General features: G+C 40.0%; 1 protein-coding gene across 12 annotated transcripts in view; it reads right to left on the reverse strand.

Annotated features, from left to right (window-relative positions):
• The window catches only part of LOC105483175 (calcium dependent secretion activator), a 491506-nt gene that overhangs the window by 73265 nt on the left and 396339 nt on the right, over positions 1 to 21902 (reverse strand). For 7 of the 12 annotated variants that reach the window (XM_011743930.3, XM_071092021.1, XM_071092024.1 and 4 more), the window contains 3 exons: positions 12332 to 12478; positions 8890 to 9045; positions 4854 to 5001 (listed from right to left, as the gene is read on the reverse strand). In XM_011743930.3, the coding sequence (XP_011742232.1) occupies positions 4854 to 5001; positions 8890 to 9045; positions 12332 to 12478 (451 nt within the window). The remainder of the gene's footprint in view (positions 1 to 4853; positions 5002 to 8889; positions 9046 to 12331; positions 12479 to 21902) is intronic. The other 5 variants (XM_011743979.2, XM_071092026.1, XM_071092027.1 and 2 more) reach the window with 1 other exon arrangement.

A 21902-nucleotide genomic window follows, 5' to 3' on the forward strand; every position in this document is an offset into this window, starting at 1 on the left:
CTAGACCAAGTGAGAAACTATTTAATACACAATTTCCCTTCTATTGGTACTTCACAAATTTTAATGAAAAAAAATAAATATTTAAGATGGAAAACTATGCTTAACAAATGTTTCAGCAGCTGCCTTTAGATGTGATATTACCCAATGATGAAATCCAGGATGTGATCTTAAAATTGGAGATTTCATCACCTGGCCAGTATCTAATCTAGAGCAGGTTGAGGGAGTTGGGACCCAGGTGGAGGCTGGTATTAGTAGCTAGGTCTACAATATGGGCTTCATATCCCATACTCAGAAATGCAGACTACATAAAACATTGGACTTTCGTCTATTCTTATCCCAGTTCCAGGATGTTTCCAGATATTCTTGTTAAATCTCATTTTAGCAACTCAGCTTTACTTTGGAGATGAATATTCCCATTCTACAAAGTGAGAAAAATCAAGGAGGAAACATTTCCATATGACTTTCCATTGAAGTTCTGATTAAGGTTACAGCCACTGTGCTAGGCCACTTAGAAGAAGTACATATTTACAGACAATTAAGTCAAGCTAGCTTTATTCTCACCTGTTCTCAACCACTTGGCATTCAAAGCAGCAGCCCCATTTCCCACAGCTGGTCATTTAAGTGTCTCTGATTCAATTATACTAAGGAAAAATGTCACAATAGCTCTCTCGGCCGGGCGCGGTGGCTCAAGCCTGTAATCCCAGCACTTTGGGAGGCCGAGATGGGCGGATCACAAGGTCAGGAGATCGAGACCAGCCTGGCTAATACGGTGAAACCCCGTTTCTACTAAAAAATACAAAAAAAACTAGCCGGGTGAGGTGGCGGGCGCCTGTAGTCCCAGCTACTCGGGAGGCTGAGGCAGGAGAATGGCGTAGACCCGGGAGGCGGAGCTTGCAGTGAGCTGAGATGCGGCCACTGCACTCCAGCCTGGGCGACAGAGCGACACTCCGTCTCAAAAAAAAAAAAAAAAAAATAGCTCTCTCTAGGATGGCTTGGGAAAAAACCAACAGCCTTACAATAAGAATCACAGACTAGGATGCATTATTTAGATGGGCCCTTAATAAAGATATTTAGTCTAGATGTGTGTGTGGTGTGTGTGTGTGTGTGTGTGTACGTGCACGCGCTATTTTGGGAGAAACAAGAAATGTTTACAAGCCTCAGTTATTTGTTTTCATTAAAAAAATTATGTTGAGTCATATGGGGAGAATATGGGTAGTCTTTTCTACTTTATCAAATAGAACAATGTCTAGAAAGAAATAGACACTGCTGTTTCATGTCAAAAATGTTACTGCAAGTCCAAGACAACTTTCTGATTTTATATCCAGAATTAGGGGACTTTAATACCCAATTTTAACAAACTACATACTTCCCACAGGTTGTGTGTTGCATGCTATATTTTTCATTCAGCAAATGATGACACATTGTTTGGCAGCTAAGGTATGGAGTCCATAGGATGCCATGATTAAACCAAAAAACAACTTATTCTTCTATAAAACCAGACTCCCAGGTCAAGCTAAGGTCATTCTACCTTAGCCCAGAAGTGATTAGTGGTAAAGACAAAAGAAGGGTCCACCATTGTGATAAAGGTCAACTTGTTCTTTCTCATCCTCTGTCTCCAACTGGGGTCTATGGTTTGGTCAAGGAGGTCCCCAGGTCCTCTGAAATTGGAGAGTAATAATATGTGAAAGTATTTTTTTCCCCTGAGAAATTGCTCCATACCTTTTTTTGTATTCTCAGTGAAGTTTGTGACAGCAACTCCCCCACTCCCACTACTCTCCCTAAACCCCCACCTCAAAAAGAAAAAAGCCCAGATCAAAGTGACTTGGTTTGTTTGGCAGAATTGTTTTGCCATCTGACCAGGTATGTGGGAACTTTTGAAACATGGCTATTATTGAATCAAGCTGGAGAGGGACTGCAGAAGCTGCTGAGGAGAAGGCAAGACCAGTCTTGTTGTATCAACCTGCACCCTGGCCTATCGCCATCCTTAGAAAACTCAGTGAAAATGTTCATCTCAAGAAGACTTAAGGGGAAATAGATCAATTGGATTTCATTTAATTTAAAAGAAACCTGTTGTGTTTTAAAGGATCCCATCGAGAAGATGAAAAAGAAAACCCACAGGATGGGAGAAAATAGTTGCAAATCATATGTATGATAATGGTCTAGTATCCAGAACATATAAAGAACTCTTACAACTCAACAATAAAAAGACAAATAACCCAATTTTTCAAATTGGCAAAAGATTTTGAATAGGCATTTCTTTAAAGAAAATATGCAATGGTCAATAAATACATACAAAGATGCTAAACATCACTATGAATAAAAAACTACAAGAGATACTTCATACACATATAGCTAGGATAGCTACAATAAAAAAAGACAGAAAATGAATATTGGCTAAAATGCAGAGAAATCAGGTTTCTCATATAGTGCTGGTGGAAATGTAAAACGGTGCAGCCATTTTGAAAAACAGTTGGAAGTTCCTCAAAAAGCTAAACACGGAGTTACCATGTGACCCCACAACTCTGCTCCTAGGTATGTACCCAAGAGAGTTGAAAACACAGGTCCACATGAAAACTTGTACATGAATGTTCATAGCAGCATTAATCATAATAGAAACAACTCAAATGTCTATCAACTGACGAACGGATAAACAAAGTGTGGTATATCCATACAATGGAGTATATGACTCAGCCTTAACAAGGAGCGACCAATACAGGCTACAGCATGGATGAATCTTGAAAACATTATGCTGAATGAAAGAAGCCAGACACAAAAGGCCACATATTGTATGATTTTGTTTATAAGAAATGTTCAGAACAGGTAAATCCTTAGAGACAGAAAGTATTTTGGTGATTACCTAGGGCTGTGGAGAAGCGGAGGTGAGTGAGAATTAATGGGTACTCAGTTTTTCAGGTGATAAAAATGTCCTAAAATTGACTGTGGTGATGACCGCATAACTTTGTGAATAAACTAAAACTACTAAATGGCACATGTTGAACGGATGAATTTCATGGGTATGTGAATTATATCTCAATTTTAAAAATAGTAGCTCCAAGGGGAGAAAAATTAAGGAAGAACAGGATTCTGGAAAATATGAACTCAAAGGGATCTCAATGAACTTTTGAGATCACCAAAAACAGGGCCTTTAAAGTGGGCTCTATGAAGCCTAAGAGATTGTTTAAATATTCCAGAGCAGCTCAGGTGGGTGGTGGGCAGTGAAGAAGTGCAGAGCAGAGGGCAACCTGGCAGCTTGGACTCTAGGCCCCCTCCTCCCCTCTCCATCCAGAGCAGCTGTACTTGTGTGTTACATGCTGGCCTTCTTGGTTTGGTTTGAAAAACAGATTGTGCCACTAAAAACAGCCTGAATAAAACTAGAATAGTGCTATCATTTTACAGATAAGGAAACTGAGGCCCAAAGAGGTTGAGTAATTTGTCAAACTCCAGCTTTCAGCTCAGCCAGGGGAAGAATCTAGGTTTCTGAACACCGAACCCAGGTCTTCCCCAAGGGGGCCATCTTTCCTACCTGAGTTCTTCCCCTGACGTCAGGTTTACATACTGAGTATCCAGATCAGTGGTTCTCATAGTGTGGTCTCTGGAGCAGCCAGCAGCATCAGCATCGCCAGGGAACTTGTCAGAAATGCCAATCCTTAGACCACACCCCAGACCTATCTGAAACTCCTGGGTGAGACTCACTGATCTGGGTGTTCAGATGCTCTCTGGATGAGTTTAATGTACACTGAAATATGAGAACCACTGCCCCAGATCATTCACACGAGCACATGATGCTGGGACAGAGAACCAAGTGCACCCTGAATTTGACTCCAGCGCCTAGAACATAACCCCCAGGGAAAGGTCCTCGACAAGAAAATCAGTCGGGAACAGAGTTAACCAGGGTGCGGGTGGGGGCTGAGGAAACTGACTTGTAGGGGAAACAAGGTTGAAGATGATCTTGCCAGGAAGAGAATACCACCAACCCACATTTAAAAATGGAAGGTGCCGAAAGAGAAAATAAATAACGAATAAGGAGCAAATATAATTTAGTAAAAATTCTGAACATGTAAGGCTGGTATCGAAAGATCTGATTTAGGAGCAATTTATGCCAATTGGCAACAACATAGAGTTGCCAGAAATGCTTCTGAATTAATTCTAAATTGGTATATGAATATCTAGCTGGCTTAAGGCCATCAGAGAAAAATGATCATGATAGTCTTTAATCAAGCCCAAGTTGCTGTTTCCTTCTCCTTTACATTTTAAATACTGCTTTGGAATTGCAAACTTAGCAAAGGACTAAACTTTTGGTCAGGAAAGATTCACGATCAATTCAGTCTAAGGAAAATTGAAAGTCTGCAAATTTTTTTTTTTTTTTTTTTTTTGGAAATTCAAAACCTGCTGGCTGGGGATTGGGTAGCAGGGTGATCTAACATTATACATCCTGGAAGTTGTTTGATGCAAGAAAAGGCTCTCTTGCTGTCCAGATGTTTAAAGTGATAAAATGCACTTCAAATGTGAAAATGACTTTCATTCTGGCAAACACAGATCTGCTGGAGACACCAGCCTAATAAATAAGGTCGTCAAACTTCATTTAGCTTAGAGGGAACTTTATGGCCACCCCAACTCCAGCCAAGAATCACTTCCAAGTGACTGACATTCTCATCAGCACATGCCTTAGAAATCTACTTGACAAACAGATACTGAACACTCATCCACGGCTTAATCCACAAATGTTAGAGTGTATTTCTGAAACTAGCAGACTAGGGTAGATGGAAGGAATTTGTGAAGTTTTCTTCTACATGATCAATGAAGAGGGGAAAAAAAATCTGTATTTTTTTTTTTTTTTTTTTTTTTTTTTTTACCTCTTGGCCCATTTCCATGCTGCAAAGTTTTGTTGATTGAGCTTTGGCATCAACCATAACATTAAACATGGTGCATATTGACTGTGGGACTCGAAAATCTGTTGATCGACTGGTTTTTTGCAGCTTAACTTCAAATGCAATCCTGGTTCTATTAAAACAAAGTAGGAAAAGACCAATTCAGCGTTGAGATGGCAGCAGGTGGAGGATATATTTTCTGAGAGGTCAGTGAAAAAGAAAATTGAAGGCTGTAATCAGTTTCAGTCAACAATGACTTCACATGTGTTCCCTTTTAAATGACTTTGCCAACTAAGGAAGGCCTATTCATGGAGACAGCCATGCACACCCTTCTTTTCTCGGCAGTACACGGAACACCTGTAGCTTGGCGTATTTCTGTCTATAGTTTACATGCTATGGAGAACCTTAATTGCAGGAGAATGAATGAATTCACAAAAACTCGATTATAGCAGTATAGCATATGTAAGTTCTCTCACGTTGGCAACTGCCTACCTTGAATTACTTCATTAATAAAACAAAACAAACAAAAAACCAAAGCAGTTTTTAATTTTCAAAACCTCGTGGTGGAGAAAAAAATCTTAAATGACGTTTATTGCTGTGGGTTTTTATTTTCCCGTTTCTGGTTTTGAAAGAGACAAAAATTTAAAATCCAGCCAGTTTATTACATTGCTTTAAAGACTGAAAAATTTTTCTTCCTTGTTAAAGGACATGAAAAGGAAATACACCAAGCTGTTAAAGACGGCTACCTTTGAGGAGGGGTGTGAAATTAGGAGACGTGGTATTGGGGAACTTCCATCATGTTTTGTTTTCAATGTCAATGCATTATTTTGCAATAAAATACATTATTTTATGATTTAAAATTATGCTTAATACACATATACAAATTCAAGAATTGTGTGATGATGGAATCTGAATGTAACATAATTCTGACATTGGTCAAATTATGATCTCAGCAATGTGCTAACAACTCATAGAAAAAGCCTAGCCCTACATGGCCAGCTGGTAATACAGGTGTGAGATCTTATCCTTGACATCAGCATTGTAAAAGGGGCCTAGTTATATTTTGAAAGGTTTCAGGGAAGTAAGTGATATCGTCAAATGTCTTTAAAGAAAAGCACCTGGTTAGTAAATGGCTTTATTAAAGCCCCATTTGTCTGATGCATCTTTTTAGCATTGTTCGCTGTCAAGTTCTGGAGAACATACAGCCACCAGGAAAGCATTGCTTTAAGAGGAATTTGTAGCAGTTTTCTAACAGTGCATAGGAGGACCACACAGCTAGTTAGCTCAGGAAAGTATGCCAGCTTGCTAACACACCCTGAGTGCATGCAGGGAAGCCAAGTATAATTTCTAAGGTTGGGAGCCCAGTTCTTAAGAAAAAAAAAAAAACCTAAAAAACCCAAACCCTTAAAACACCCCTATATATTATATGATCATGTTAAAGATAAATGTATCTTGGCTTCTGAAGACTCAGTGCACTGAAGTAGCTTTCTAATCATGATGATCATTTTAAGCTACGCTGAAAATACATCATTTGCCGGTTTTGTGAAAAGGAGGCCTGATGAGGACTGAGTTGGACAGGTCCCTGTGCTGATCTTCTGAGGCTTGTGTGCCAGTTCCGGCCCAATTTGAGAAATGGAAATGCTAAATTGCTCCCTTCCAATGAAGTAATCGTCTTCAGTTTTCACAGGAGAACTGTTCATAGCCCTTGGAGTGCAGGGCTGTGAAAAGAGGAAGCTGAATGCAAAATTAATATGACTGAGAGGGCTCTATAGGACCAAAAAGCCAGAAAAGGAGAAGTCATTTAACTCAACTGACTGCTTGAGGGCAAAAGACAGCATGCCTTGTTTTGTGTTCAGCACAAGTAACCTGATATAGACCAGACTGGAGACTGCAAATGTCTGTCAAATTGATGAATTAAATTTCTGGAGCACTGAAACATGAGGAGTGCCTTGTTGATTTTTTGGCATTGCATATTCATACCTACAAAATAATGTCCTTACTATGTTGGCCTAGAACAAGGGTTATAGAATCTGTTCTACTGAGGAAAACAATGGTTCTAGGCTCTTCTAATGTACATTCTATGTATTAAAACATCTAAGAATCCTCCATGCTCTGTCCTCTGAATCTGTAGTTCTGGGGATATTTCCACCCATTTTTGCCCTTGTCTGCTTTTGAGCTGATTTAAAAAGGACATTAGGAAATTTAAGTGTCCAGGCCAGCCATCCATGTGCAGTGGAGCAACTTCTGTCAGTAAAAGGTTGCTTAACAGCTACTGTGTGCCAAGCACGGTGCTGAGACCTGGGGAAGGTGAGGAATGCCAAATGAACAAGATCCACTCGCTGGCTCTGTGCAGCTCACCCTCTTTATGTGTCTGAACCATGAAGATATGATTACAGCATGGTAAGGGATAAGAGTCCCTATCCACCTGTGACATCCTCATATCTTTCCATTTTCTGTGAGCATCTTCCCATTTCTTGCTCCCTACCCAGGAGACTGGCTTCTCAGTGAAGGACACACATCTTTTTCTGTACAATTAAGTGCACAGTTTAGGAACTGATAAACCTTTACTGTAAAGCATTTCACCCCTAGGACAGATCACTCAAAAAGTTTTTTATGGAATGGTTTGGCCATCGGAAAAACATTGCTTTTCCTAAAATTGATATAGACTCTCTAGGAAATCATGGAATTCAAGACCCTAAGGAAATATTTTGACCTTGAGTTTGAGAAGTAAGCCTGCCTTCAGTTCTAAGAGTGAGAATAAAAGAACAATTCTAAAAACTCTGGATCACTACAACTTTAAGCTTCTGGAAGTGGCCTCAAACACCTGCCCAGATTCTCCATTAGTGCATAGTTCCTTTCTCAATTCCTGCTGAGACGCTGTTCACCTACCTGGGATTGTATTGTTCTTTTGCTTTTTTGGTTTCCAGTTCTGATGATATTACTTCACCTTTCCTCTTCCAAGATAGGAAATAATAAATTCAAAGAACTTCCAGGCAAACCCAGCCCCCAACACCCACAACTGATCCATCAATGAAGCTACACAACATCTGGAGATTTGGAGTAGCCTGTGCTGCTTGCGATCTATTTTTTTTTTGAATGAGGAAAAATAATGGAACAGTTATGAACTAGAAAAGGAACTTGGATGTGTATCTGGGGGTAGACAGGGTGATGATAATGATGTCACATCAGTGAAATTTTATTTCTATATTTAATATAGAGACACTCCATGAGGAAAGGGATGCAGTCTCTCATTATTCATTGTATGCCAAGAACTTAGTCCTGTGCCTGGCATATGGGAGGAGCTCAAATGATGTTTGCTGAATGGACGAATACTGTCCTCATTTTTTTTCCCTCACCTTCTCAGAACAGTCTGCCTGGGAACTTCAAGTGCAGCATTCCTACCCTAGTCCTAAAAGCCACAGTGACAGAACAGGGAATCTGTGTGCAGGCAAAATGTCATGTTCAACGTCTCATGACTCCCTGTTGAAATCCAGCTAGATTTTCAACAAGACAGCTACAAGGTGGCCCACATAGATGCTCATCTTTTATATATAGAGTGAATGACGATGCTGAGGCCCTATCCACATGGTTAGAAAACCATTAGATTTCTACTACCTATCCTGGCTATGCCAGTTCCATGGCATATTCTTCTTTCTTTCCCTTCTAATTGTCCACTCAGGCACACATTCATACATTTAACAAATACTTACTAGGTAAGTATTTTGTGCCAGACACTGCTAGATATCAGGCATACCAACAAGAATGGACAGGATCTCTTCCTCTTAAAGCCAACAACAATGAAAAAATCGGCAGCCAGATTATTTTTGGGTTTGGGACAGACGGAGGGCAGGTGAATGGAAGTTAGACGTTGACAGCCACTACTCCAGCTGACTTTGACAAGCAATCACCTTCTCCAATTAGTTTCAAATTACAGCCAATCCAAAGAGCAGCCATCTACCCTTCCCTGAGTCTGTGTATGGTGGGGAAGGCGTGCAGAACCTGTCCAGCCACCTATGCTTACCTTTTGACACAAGATTCGATCATGTCACTTGCCATCAACTTCAGCCGTTGTTCCAGGTGCTTTCCAAACTCTTCTTCAGGCCAGTGCAAGTCCCGAATGAAGGTCTGAAGGGCGTCAAGTTTCCAAAACAGATCTTCTGAGGTGCCTGACCCATTACTGGCAGGACAAAAATTAGAAAATGAGAGTCACCCAATGGCCTCAGGCTCTACACAAACGAACACAGAGACAACTGGGGGCTAGAAGGCAAACAGCAGCTTCAACATACAAAACAACGTGTGTTGGCGGTGAAGGAGGGGGCGAGTCTCCACCGGCAGATTTTGAGTTTTACCATACATGACTTAGTGCGCTTTGCTCAGCCAATTACCCCAGACCAGTGAGAAGTCTGGGGAAGGTGTTGCCCCGTAACAACCAGGAGAATGGTGTATGGTAAAAATCAGCCTTCTTTTAATAACCACATTAACACATGTGATGATTCAGATGAAGGCCACGAACCAGGGGGAGAAATAAGTCTCAACAGATAATAACTACATGGCAACATGCAGTTATTAAAATTCAGGGTTTCATGCATTTCCCCAGCTCCCCTCCAGAGTGGAGGCCTCTTGGAAATTGCACAAGACTTTTCGTTTTCAAAGGACAGTGCTAACAAAGTGGTGAGCGAGGACCTGCTTTCTCTCTTGAAGAGCTGGAAAGAAATTAGGGTGACTCAGATCAAGAGGGGTACACCTGGATACCTTGATTCCAAAATTCTAGATCAGTTTGGTTCCTGTTCCAATTTTCATAGACCAGCCCATTGCATAGGCAGGGTCCTCACCAGGATGAGGTGAGTTGGGGCAGGGGAAGTTAGCGGACAAGTGAAATTGTCAATGCTTTAGGGCTCAAAACCTGAGCTCTTTTACCATTGCACCACCTTACCCAGTCCTGTGTGCAGTTGGGGATATTGGTCTTGATGCCTTTCTGTACGATGACGTCTAAGAAACTTTTACCTTGGGCATCTACAAAAGCCTGTGTATGAGAAATGCTCCATCTCTCACCCTCCTGCCCTTCTCTGGCTGGCTGTCTCTTTTGTAACAATCCCATTTGGAGCTCTGAGGGGTGTCCTTCCCCCCACCCACTTCCTCGCATACCACTAATGCTAACACAGTAATTTATAAAATGTCCAACACACCATGCATTACCACTTGTTCTGACATCGTCTATAGAAACAGATGAGAGTGGGTGTTTCTATTGTGACAGATGCCAGCTGCATTGAATTAATGCTTCAGAGAGAAATATAGCTAGTGCATAAATGCATACACAGCTACTGCAGGGCGGGGAAGGGGCACACACCCAAACATGCTGAGAGGGAGCCTACGGCCTGGACCAACAGGGTAGTTTTCAAGGACAGACCAGTCTGAGGTCAGTACATAGATGTATCTGACACGAAGGAGCAGGTAACATATCAACACGCCCTTAAAATGAAAGGTGGCAAAGGAAGAAACTGGAATTATGAAAAGATATAGAATCAGGCATTTCCTGGTGGGTGATTGAGAATCCATGCCTTCTTTTCAGATACTGCCGTGAGCATTGTTCAAAAGTGGGGGAATGTGTTGTTTCTCTGTGAAAGTTCAGCCTTCCCCCTACCCCAACCTATGCTTGGGAAAAAGAAACCCCAACTTTGTCTAGTCTAAGCCCCGTTTTGGAACTGCATGGTTGTATGTTTTAAATCATTAAGTACATATGAATGCAATAATTGGTATTTATTACAACAACATTTTGACACCCATCTGGTTTCAGAGTTTCAAAAAATTCTTGTAGGGTTTTTTTTTCTTTGAAGAGCTTATTATTAAGTTTTGACATGAGGAAAAGAATATTTTCTTTTTATTTTTAAGATAAACTGTTAATGTTAAGGCAATAGCACCAAGATTATTTTGATTGCTGAGCAGTTACCAAAATGTGTTCCCACTCATGCCTTAATTAATTGAACGGAGACCATTATCTGCTTTATTACAATGTCTTGATTCATATCTTTTCAAAAACAGTGTCACAGAGCATGCACAGAGGAAGATAAGAGAAGCTTTCTGATATTTTTAAATTTTTCACAGATACTACCTAATCTAATTTTTTCATATAGTCATCTTAGCATGAATATGATTTGTGTTCTTTTATGGATTTTTTTTCAGATATAAATTTTTGGAGGCTTTAATTTGCCTTTAAAAGAGAATCAGACACATTGACCATAGATTTCATTGTGAACTTGTGAGCAATTGTAGGTTGTAAAAATATTAGGCAGTTTTGGAGGAGCCAGATAGAGCAGTCATTTTAATGGTCTGTCCTCCACCTGGATTACTGCAAAAATAAAAATGCTGAGGGCCGTCTTGATGAATGTGATTCTGAGATTTCAAAACATCACTGCCAGTTTCAGACCATTTTTTATTCCTTTGATAATAACACTTCCCTTTGAAAATGTGCCAATTTATTCTTTCAAGAAAAAGCTTATCTGGCCTATAATTAGCTGTGGTCTAAGAAAAGGATCAAAGAAGGGTACAGAATCGCTAACCCTTGTTTCACTTATTAAATCATGCACGTGGTTCTAATTTCCCTGAGGTAGAATTTAGGGGTGCTCGATCTTCTTGCTAACCAAAAAAGCACAGAAGATTCATTTCCGAAGCTAGAAGAAATGGCTTCTCAACCCTCACTCGCCCAAACTGCTGGCTTTCAAGAAGTTGCCCATGCAACTCTGACATTCATGTGGATAAGTATATCAGATGATATGGCTACCAAAAATTTAATTATTTGTTGTTTGAATCTTGTGTTTAGAGAATTATTGAACTTCTCATTACCTAGATCTCAAAGCACCATATTGTATTGTGACCTTGGAAAGTACATAATATATTTTTTACATAACATTTACATGACTAAGGCTTGATCCATTCAGAAATTTTCATTTAGCCCTGAACATACTGTTACTATATCCTGCCATTTGCTGACACCAGAAATATGCTTTATGGTTTAAACATTCTCTAGGAATTTTTTATTTTTATTTAAAAAAAAAAACACCCCAGATTCTAGGTAGGTGTGCTTCCTTCTTAGATTTGGATCAGGCCACAGATGACTGGCCAGCCCATCAAAGAGGTTTCCTCCACTATTTTTGGATGTCTAGCTCCTAAAGTCATGTCACCTGCCAAAAAGGGTAGAATCCTTTTGCAAAAGAATTCAGGAAGTGAAACATAGTCCTCCAGCATTCAGTGGGCGTAAGACAAATTGTTAGTGCTGTATATATAGCAAACATCTTACAAACATGATGTATGCCAGAAATAAACAATATTGTCTCTATATGATCAGCAAAATATGTCTAATTATCCATCTCCATCTCTGTTATATAGGATGTATAGAAATAAACAATACATATCCATGCCAAGATCACTTAAATTTAAATGAGATCTAATGTGAACTGAATACACACTCCGCATCATATATAGCAGCCATCCATGACGGTGCCGAAAAAGTAGGCATTTGTGGGATGCCTAGAGGGATGTTAACTGGTAGATTTGGTACTTTGGGAAGGTTCACATTGGGTAGGTTCACATTGGGTAGGTTACTGGTTAAACTCCTGTGGAAGAAACAGACAGAAAGAAAAAATACCATCACAGTGACAATGCAGATGTGGCAGCAGCACACGACAATTGTAAATAAATTGACCAAGTCCAGAGCAAGACAACAGCAAAAACTCAAGCGACACACTTCAGAAAGCAGCTTACAGATGGGAAGCTGTGGTGTGACTCTGTATCCAGAGAAATGACAAAAGTTAATGGAAAAAAAAATTAACCACACAGTGACTTAAAAGTGCGGACAGTTGCGGAGCACCCATACACAATGATCACATGCCTTTGGGAGGGGCCTTTGGTTTCCATATCCATTGCCATAAGAGTCTAGAACTTTTCTCATGCTAAGAACTTGAAGTTCCTGGAATTCTTGGTGTGGCTGGGGCTGGGGTTGCTGTGAAGTCACTGGGATTGATAGAAATGGTGGAGCGCTTCAATTTTCTTATTTTTAAAACAAATTATTGTTGATGGAGGCATATTTCTCAATCAGACATTAGATATCAAATAGAGTAGGAAGTTCACCCACATGGAGACACATATAATGGTGATGTACAGAAACCAAACTCTTTCCAACTGCTACTTCTAAAGACAGGTATATGGGCAATGAGGTGTCAGTTGATGGTGAAATTACAAAATTGTATCAAGAAGAAGGATCAGATTTGAATAATTTTATAGAACGTTTAAAGAAAATAGAAACTGTCTCTCCCAAACTAAGTTCAATAAAAATGCAGAAATGTTTATACACAGAAACAGAAACCAAGGAAATGAAAACAATCCCCAATTCAGCTCTTGTATTAGACTCTTTGACCAAAAGTGGATGTAAAATGTGGCTTTATATCATAACAGTTACCCTTGGAAGTGGGACAGGGACTGGGAGAAGGCATGACAGGGACTTCTGGAGAGGGTCGGCTTTTTGATCTGTGTGATAGCTTACATGGGTGTGTGTTCAATTTGTGAAAATTAATCGTTGTGTATTTTTCTGTAAAAAGTTAAAATAAGTTAAAAGTGACTAAAAAGTTAAAAATATTACCTCGTATCAGCCTTTTGTTTTTGGACAAAGATGGATCAACTGATGTGATGGAAGAGAGATGGATGGTTTTGTAAGTAGAGGGAGAAAATAAAACAAAACAAAACCCCCAATTTGAATCAACTGTATTTCTTTGGAAGGACTGTGTCATACACGGCTCCACAGGCTGGCACCGTGTGTCTCAGTAGTGGCATTTTAAGGGTGTTCCATCCAGCCAAAGTCACTGGCACGGTAGAGCCCAGCCTAACTCTGCATCTGAGAGGAGCCTTCCTGTTTAAGTGAAGTTGACAGCACTTTGGCAAAGGACTTGAGGTTCTCTTTTTGGATCTTGCAGGAGAAGAGCAAGTTTTGCCAAAGCAGCTCTGCCCTGGGCAAGCTGTGTTTGACTAACAGGACTCCTGCAAGAGCTGGAGCTGCCTCTGGGCTTGCTTGGGTGGGGAAGTGGGGGAGTAGGGGAGTAGGGGAGTGTGGGAGTTGGGGAATGGGGAAGTTGGGGGGTGGGGGAGTGGGGGTGGGTACATGCCTTCTGCTAAGTCAGAAATTCTGGACTTTGAAGATCACCTGAACGCCTGTCTCCCTCTAGAAACAAATTGTTCTTTCACAATGGCAATATAGCTCTGGCTCATAGACTGAAAAACCTAGAATGCGAAATTGTCTACCTGGAATTCTCTTCCGTAATCAAAACAGGTGTCTCATAGATTCGTCCTTTACACCTCACGTTTTGGGAAAGCCAATTATACATCTCTACTTGAAACTAAAGGGTGCTCTTGTGGGAATGGTCAAGAAAAGATTAACTATATGACTATTAAATAGAAGGGAAAATGGAACTTTTCCTTTTATGTGTCTCTGTTTAACTGGGGAATTTGCCTTTGAATTCAGTCCCTGGTGGCTCTCAGTCTTAAACACTGCCATGTAACAAAACCGTTGGCGATTTCCACTGAGACATGTGTAAGCCTATATAAGCAAATGTGATCATTAAATGATACACACACTGAATAATGATCAAGGAATTAGAAGATCTTAGAGATGGCAGCCTGGAAAGTTAAAATGTCAATTCTGAGCAAATTAAAAGTAGCTAGGAGTGAATAACATACAAACGTATGCAAAAGCAATTTAATTTAAACATATTAGCGGGTGGCGGGTACACAAATTAGAAGCGAGCTTCATTTTGCACATGAAAATAAAAAAAAACTTCTATTAATCAAAACATATTGTATTTGTAAAATATGACATTTCAGCTGGACTACTGCACTGGACTCATAGAAACATTTCCTTCATGTGACATTTTATAATGCTCTACTTTCAAAAGGATGAAACATGCTTGATATTTCTGCTCTTAGAAAAATAATGTAGTGTATTACTAGTGTTACTAATACTTCATTTGGATATTAACATAAATAATCAAGGAGGTAATTCTAAGCATAATATTTTACTAATATACATGTGAAAAGGGGGAATTTTCAAGTAGCACTTAGTTCCAATGAGGCTCCTGGAACTGCTGATGACTATAATGAATTACTACTTTAAAATTATTTTAAAGAGGGCTCTTTTAGCAGCTACCTTAAAACAAGTTAGTCATGCATCTCTGAGAGAATCATAATTGGATATCTCTGGATAGTACAAGGAGTATGAATTGCAATCCTAACAACTTATATGCATTAAAATTTACACTCTTTCATTCGTTTTGGGGACTCTTGAAAAAGAATAGCTTCCATTTAGGCCAAAGTGCCCATCCGTGGATGGTTTAGAAACATTCTCATCTACTCATTCTTACATGGATGAATGTCACAGATGTGTGCACGTCTCATCACTTCTATGGATGGAAATGAGTGGAGGTGAAGTCATTCCTGCTTCTAGAATTGATTCTAATCAAGACACTGACTCCATGCAGAAGGGATGTTGTTGTGTCTTTCTCAAAGATTTCGACTTTAGATTTATGGATTGGGTTGGGTTTAAGACACGAAATGCCTTCTACTTTTATGAATCAGTTGTTGCATGCATATATGCAGTACATCTTGTCTTTTCTTAGTGCTCTGAGGACTGAAGCCTCTGTCAGTATTTGTTCTTAGGTCCAATGCCTGCTTTGGGGCAGGAGCACTCTCTAATATCTTCCTAGAATCTAGAGCAGTATTTTACAATCTTTTACTCATTATCATCCTGCCTCACAACTTCCTTCTCCATGAAAATTTAATACCACAGATATATAGAATATCTGTTTATGTACTATATGTAGATCTGTGCTTTATGTGTAAAAAGAGTAAGATGTTTTTAAGCCCCGCCCTCTCGCCCGAGTCAATTTTCACCAATTTATGGGCTGTAAGCCCCCATTGAGAATGTATCACCTACAGAAAAAAATTTCAGACTTCATGGGACTTTAGAATCTCCCAAACATCTCTCCAACTTTATGGCTTGCCTTTGTCATAATCCATGCTGGCAAAAACTCAGCGTTTGCATGCTCTGCCTCGCTCGTATTTCTACCTTTGGACATCCTCTTTCCCAGCATTCCTACCCCTTTTGAAATCTTGCCCTCAAGCTATGTTTTCCATGACCCCTTAGTGGAAATTGATTCCCCTCTACTCTTGTGTCCTCATAACTTTTCCTTATGGTATTTGTAAATTTGTACATTGGCAAATAAAGTCATTTTTCTTTTTTCATAATTTTGACATTTCATAAAGTCATTTTTCTTGTGTGTAAGTTGCTCAGACCCAGCTAGATTGAGACCCTCATCTGGGGAAACATCCCCATAGTTTTCCCATTACATCCTTATAATTTTCAGCCTGTGTGGGTTCTTTAACAAATATGGCAATTAATCAACAAACATTTATTGAGTACCTGTTATGTTCCAGGCCTTGTTGTAGGTATTAGGGAGGCAATGATGATCAAATGTGTATATGTGTCTGAATATGGAGAGTGATATTTTCAGGAATGTTAGCTTTGGAAAAGCTTTGGTTATTCAAAGTCCTTGTTTGACAAAGTAGGACACTGAACCTCAGGGAGGTGAACTGAGGGAGGATCTCAACCCAGAAAACTTGGTGGCCCAAGATCACCCAGCAAATTATTGGCAGAATCGTGAGATCTGACACCAAGTACATTACTTGTCTATTTGACACCAGGCCACCTGCATATTGCTCAGGTGTCTTTGGTCTGATTGTTTATTATCAGTAAGATGATTGATATGCTAATATGTTTCACCATAGTAACAATTTTACTACATATGTCTCTTATGGCATTATGTTTTATATCTTAAATATATACAATAAAACTTATTTTCAAAAAAGATATTGATGGCCGGGTGTGGTGGCTCACGCCTGCAATCCCAGCACTTTGGTAGGTCAAGGCTGGTGGATCACGAGGTCAGGAGATCAAGACCATCCTAGCTAACATGGTGAAACCCCGTCTCCACTAAAAATACAAAAAATTAGCCAGGCATGGTGGCGGGCACCTGTAGTCCCAGCTACTCGGGAGGCTGAGGCAGGAGAATCGCTTGAACCTGGGAGGTGGAGCTTTCAGTGAGCCGAGATAGCGCCACTGCACTCCAGCCTGGGCAACAGAGTGAGACTCCGTCTCAAAAAAAAAAAAAAAAAAAAAAAAAAAAAAAAAGATATTGACATCTATGACTATTTGGAAAGTGACATTTAAAAATACTTTTTGTATGCATATCTGAGGCAGAGTGAGAAAGTGCATTTTGAGAAATGAGAATCTTGGATTTTACAGTGTGCATTTATTAAGAAGCAGTGTTTAATTCTACCATTCAGAGCTGATGCAGGGCAAGTAAGCCCCAAAGTAGTGCTTAGCCCATGAGGGTTCTTGGCTTCACCCAGGAGAGAATTCAAGGGTGAGCTGATATTATTGAAGTGGTAGTGTAAAAACTCCGGTGGTATTACAGTGCTGTGACTGCTCCTGCAGAGTAGGGCTTTCCCACAGGCAGTGCGCTTAGAGTAGCAGCTCAGGGCAGTTGTGTAGTCATATTTACACATGCTGTTAATTACATGTAGATTAAGGAGAGGTTTATGTAAGATATTTCTAGGCAAAGGGTAGTAACATCTGGGTCATCAGGTCATTGACATGGAAATGAGCGGTAACTCCATGGCAATGGTAAACTGACATGGCACACTGGTGGGCATGTCTTATGGAAAGCCACTTTTGCCCCATCCTTGTTTTACTAGTTCTCAATTTGGTCTGGTTTCTGAACCCCACGTCCAGAGTTAAGTCCTTGCTCTTATCTCAGGGCAGTCCTAACCTGAAGTGGACAACCATGTAGCCAAGGATTCCCCATGCTTGGAGGTGTTTAAGTAAAGATTGAGTGACCATCTGTCAGGGAAAAGGTAGTAGGCAAGGGTGGCAGAGGTACTAGACTCGGTAAGACTTTGAATGAGTTACTTTCTAGGTTTTCTTTCATACTGAAGGCCACCATGGCTTATTACCAATGAGCTAACACTGAAGAGTTGATGGAAATGTCCATTTCTCGTTAGGACCAAAACCTCTTATTCACAGCTGCCAGAAGGATTGTGAGCAACCTGCCCAACTGTGAGTGGTGACCCTACTACATGTCCAGGTGGAAACCAATGAGAGGGCCATGGGCTCCAGATTTTATTGACAACTTGGGACTGTCTTTGAGAAGCTGACTATCTTCAGCTGTGGTTAGAAGCAATGAGATGACATTTTCCACCAATTCATAGAGATTCTAACCATGACTGTGTCTGGCTCAATGGAAACAGAGATGTAGCCTCCCTTTTCTCTTTTTGAAGAGGTGGAAGACTGTCTTTTTAGGGAAAGGCTGCCATAGGACTCAGCCATTTTACTCTTTCCATCAAATAACTTCAATTATTTTTGTTGTTGTTGTTTTTGTTATTCATCTTAAATAACCTCAATTGTAACAAGCTTAAATGATGATATCTCTATTTTCTTTTACAGGGCCATATTTTGAAATAAGCAAATCTGAAGGATAAAGAATATTTTTAATTCCCTTTTTAGCAAACTCAATACATCAGTAGTATTTTCTTGTCAGATTGCTATTTTTCTTCAGTATTTTGAATGCTAGTTATTTTGAAGTAAACATCATAATGCATTTCTCATTTTACTTATAACCAGGTGCTTATAAATTTTGAAAAGTAGAAGAACAGAACTATTTGAGGATAACAATTGTTTGAAAGAAAGGCTCTGTGTGTGTATGTATGTGTGTATTGGAAGATTATGTGGCAAAAATGGAAAACACTGAGCAAACTAAATCTATTTACCTAAGTTAGTTTCTTGTTTTGGGGTGAGCTTGATGAGAAGTATGCCAAAAAGATCATTCTTCACTTGGAAAAAAAATCCAAGAAGAGAAACGAATCTGCTTCTTCATCAACCCACCAATAAGTAGTCAGATGGAAGTTCACATTTTATTTCTATTCACATCGTAGGAAGCATAGAGAGACTCACTCCTCTTAGCACACAGCATGTCTCCAAGCTCTTTTTTATGCTCCATTTTATTCCATTCTGCAAAGCTGTCCCATGGCATCCATACTCTGTTTAAAAATCGGCTGATACAATGTGTGTGGTAGCCTATATTTTAGTTAGCACTGTTTTTGTTTGTTTGTTTTTGTTTTTGTTTTTTTGTTTTTTGTTTTTTTTTTGTTTTTGTAAAAATACAAATTGGGTCTCACTCTATCACCCCAGGCTGGAGTACAGTGGCAGGATCATGGCTCACTGCAACCTTGAACTCCTGGGCTCGAGCAATCCTCCCACCTCAACCTCCTGAGTAGCTTGGACTACATGCTGCGCCACCATGCCTGGCTACTTTTTTTTATTTTGTAGAGATGAAGTCTGGTTACGTTGCCCAGGCTGGTCTTGAACTCCTGGCCTCAAGTGATCCTCTCGCCTTGGCCCCACAAAGTGTTGGGATTACAAGTGTGAACCACCACACCCAGCCCTTAGTTGGCACTTTAAAAGATCTCCACGTACTCTGAAAGGCATATACTATTTAGCATGAATTGAACAAACCACAATCATATTCACTAACAGCACAATTTTGGATAGCAAAAAGCTACTAAAAAACACACACATGTCTGCATAATTCTCAGGTTATTATTCACAACTATTATTTCTTTATTCACAATTTGCAGACCTGTAAATTGCCCATGCAAGGGTTCAAATTTTATTTTTTTAATTGGTAAAAAAATTCCCAAGAAAGCATTCCTAGACTAAGACTTGCAGGTATGAAGATGATTTTGAATCTATCTTTATTTCTGATAGTATTAAGAATATTTAATGCCCCCAAAGAAGTAGCATTCCTGTGTTTAACTTTTTTTTCTTTCTTTTTTTTTTTTTTTTCCTGAGATGGAGTCTCGCTCTGTCACCCAGGCTGGAGTGCAGTGGAGTGATCTTGGCTCACCGCAACCTCCGACTCCTGGGTTCACTCCATTCTCCTGCCTCAGCCTCCCGAGTAGCTGGGACTACAGGTGCCTGCCACCACACCTGGCTAATTTTTTGTATTTTTAGTAGAGACGGGGTTTCACCGTATTAGCCAGGATGATCTCCATCTCCTGGCCTTGTGATCCGCCCACCTTGGCCTCCCAAAGTGCTAGGATTACAGGCATGAGTCACTGCACCCGGCCGTGTTTGACTTTTAAGAAATTAAACAGATTATAAAATGACTTAGTGACATTATCACAAGGTTTTACGACAATTCTCAGACACCGGATAGGTACATTTTGAAAACTTCAGTTTTGCAGGGGAGCAAACAAGTTCATAGCGATTTGAACCCTTAACTTCTGGCTAGTAAATGGAAGACGGGGCACTAAACCTAGGGCTCTTGAAGGAATAGTGAAGGATACCAATCGTTCTCTTCCATGTGTTACTAGTAGTAGTCTCTGTATTTAAATGCAAGTAAGTAAATGTTATTTCAAGACCACTGTTATTTTAAAATGTAAATTTTACTCATTTTAACCTTTTCCTCTTAATAGCTATTCTCCAGCACAACTGTCTTGATTGTATTGAACATTAAAAAAAAAATAGAGTCTCTCATTAATAACTTTCCATCAAGGGACCCAGTTCTATCCTCATGAGTTGAAAGTCAGTAGGGCCATATTCAGAGACTGTTATAAACTGAAGAATAACAAACTAAAATTTAAATTTCTTGGTATTCACAAAGGAAGAGCTACTGGTTATTAACCTCCTCTCAATAGGGAAACTTCTCTTGTGGCTCAGATGTGGAAGGGGGGCAGAAAAGCCTATTTTGCATCAATTTATCAGTGAGAGCCTTATACAGTGTAACATTAGAGGAGGGTCTCAGTTCAGAAAACTGCCTTAAAATAGGCTGCAAGTCAACGCTTCCAAACTGAGGAAAGGCCTCATGAATATTTGTTCTGGAGTTCCTAAAATGTGCTTGTAACATCCCTCTACTTTACTCCATACTGTTTGCTGCATCCCAAAGATGTAAAAGACTAGCGTGAACAAAATGATTTCCTTAAAAAAAAAAAAAAAAGGAAGGAAACTACTAGGGCAAATCCAACACTAGGCTTTACTGGAGCTTTTCAAACCATCAAACCATAACCACCAAACTCTCCATATAGGAGTCTCTAGTTTTTCAGAAAGGGGAGTCTGAGACTGACCCTCTGGAGCCTCAAGTCAAGCCCTCTTCCCATCTGGGGAATGGAGATGGCACCAAGCCTGCCAAACATTTTCAAATAAGACCTAAAATTTGCCAAGCATTTGTGGAAATTGACAAACTTGCAACCCACAAGATTTCCCATAATTTATCCTGCAGGGTATATGTCCCATTTAAAAAAAAGCACACTGTGGTCAAATACTTTTAGGAAAATCTGGGTTAAACAGAGTTACACAAAATTCTAGGTCAGTGGAGTAGGTATTGTTTCCTAAACATACTTGGCCATAAAGGTTTTTTTAAAAGGTGCATCTAAAAGGCCTAGACCAGGGAATGGCAAACTACGAACCTGTTTTGTTAACAAAGTTTCATTGGAACACAGCTACCCTCATTCTTTTTTTTTTTTTTTTTTTTTTTTTGAGGCGGAGTCTGGCTCTGTCGCCCAGGCTGGAGTGCAGTGGCCGGATCTCAGCTCACTGCAAGCTCCGCCTCCCAGGTTTACACCGTTCTCCTGCCTCAGCCTCCAGAGTAGCTGGGACTACAGGCACCCGCCACCTCACCCGGCTAGTTTTTTGTATTTCTTAGTAGAGATGGGGTTTCACAGTGTTAGCCAGGATGGTCTCGATCTCCTGACCTCATGATCCGCCCGTCTCGGCCTCCCAAAGTGCTGGGATTACAGGCTTGAGCCACCGCGCCCGGCCCCCTCATTCTTTTACATACTGTCTATGACTGTTTTCATGCTTTCACACTACAATGACAGAGTTGAGTTGTGACAGAGATTATGCGGCTCCAAAAGCCTAAGTATATATTATACGGCCTT

Source organism: Macaca nemestrina, chromosome 2 (genome assembly GCF_043159975.1).
Source record: "Macaca nemestrina isolate mMacNem1 chromosome 2, mMacNem.hap1, whole genome shotgun sequence".
NCBI lineage: Eukaryota > Metazoa > Chordata > Mammalia > Primates > Cercopithecidae > Macaca > Macaca nemestrina.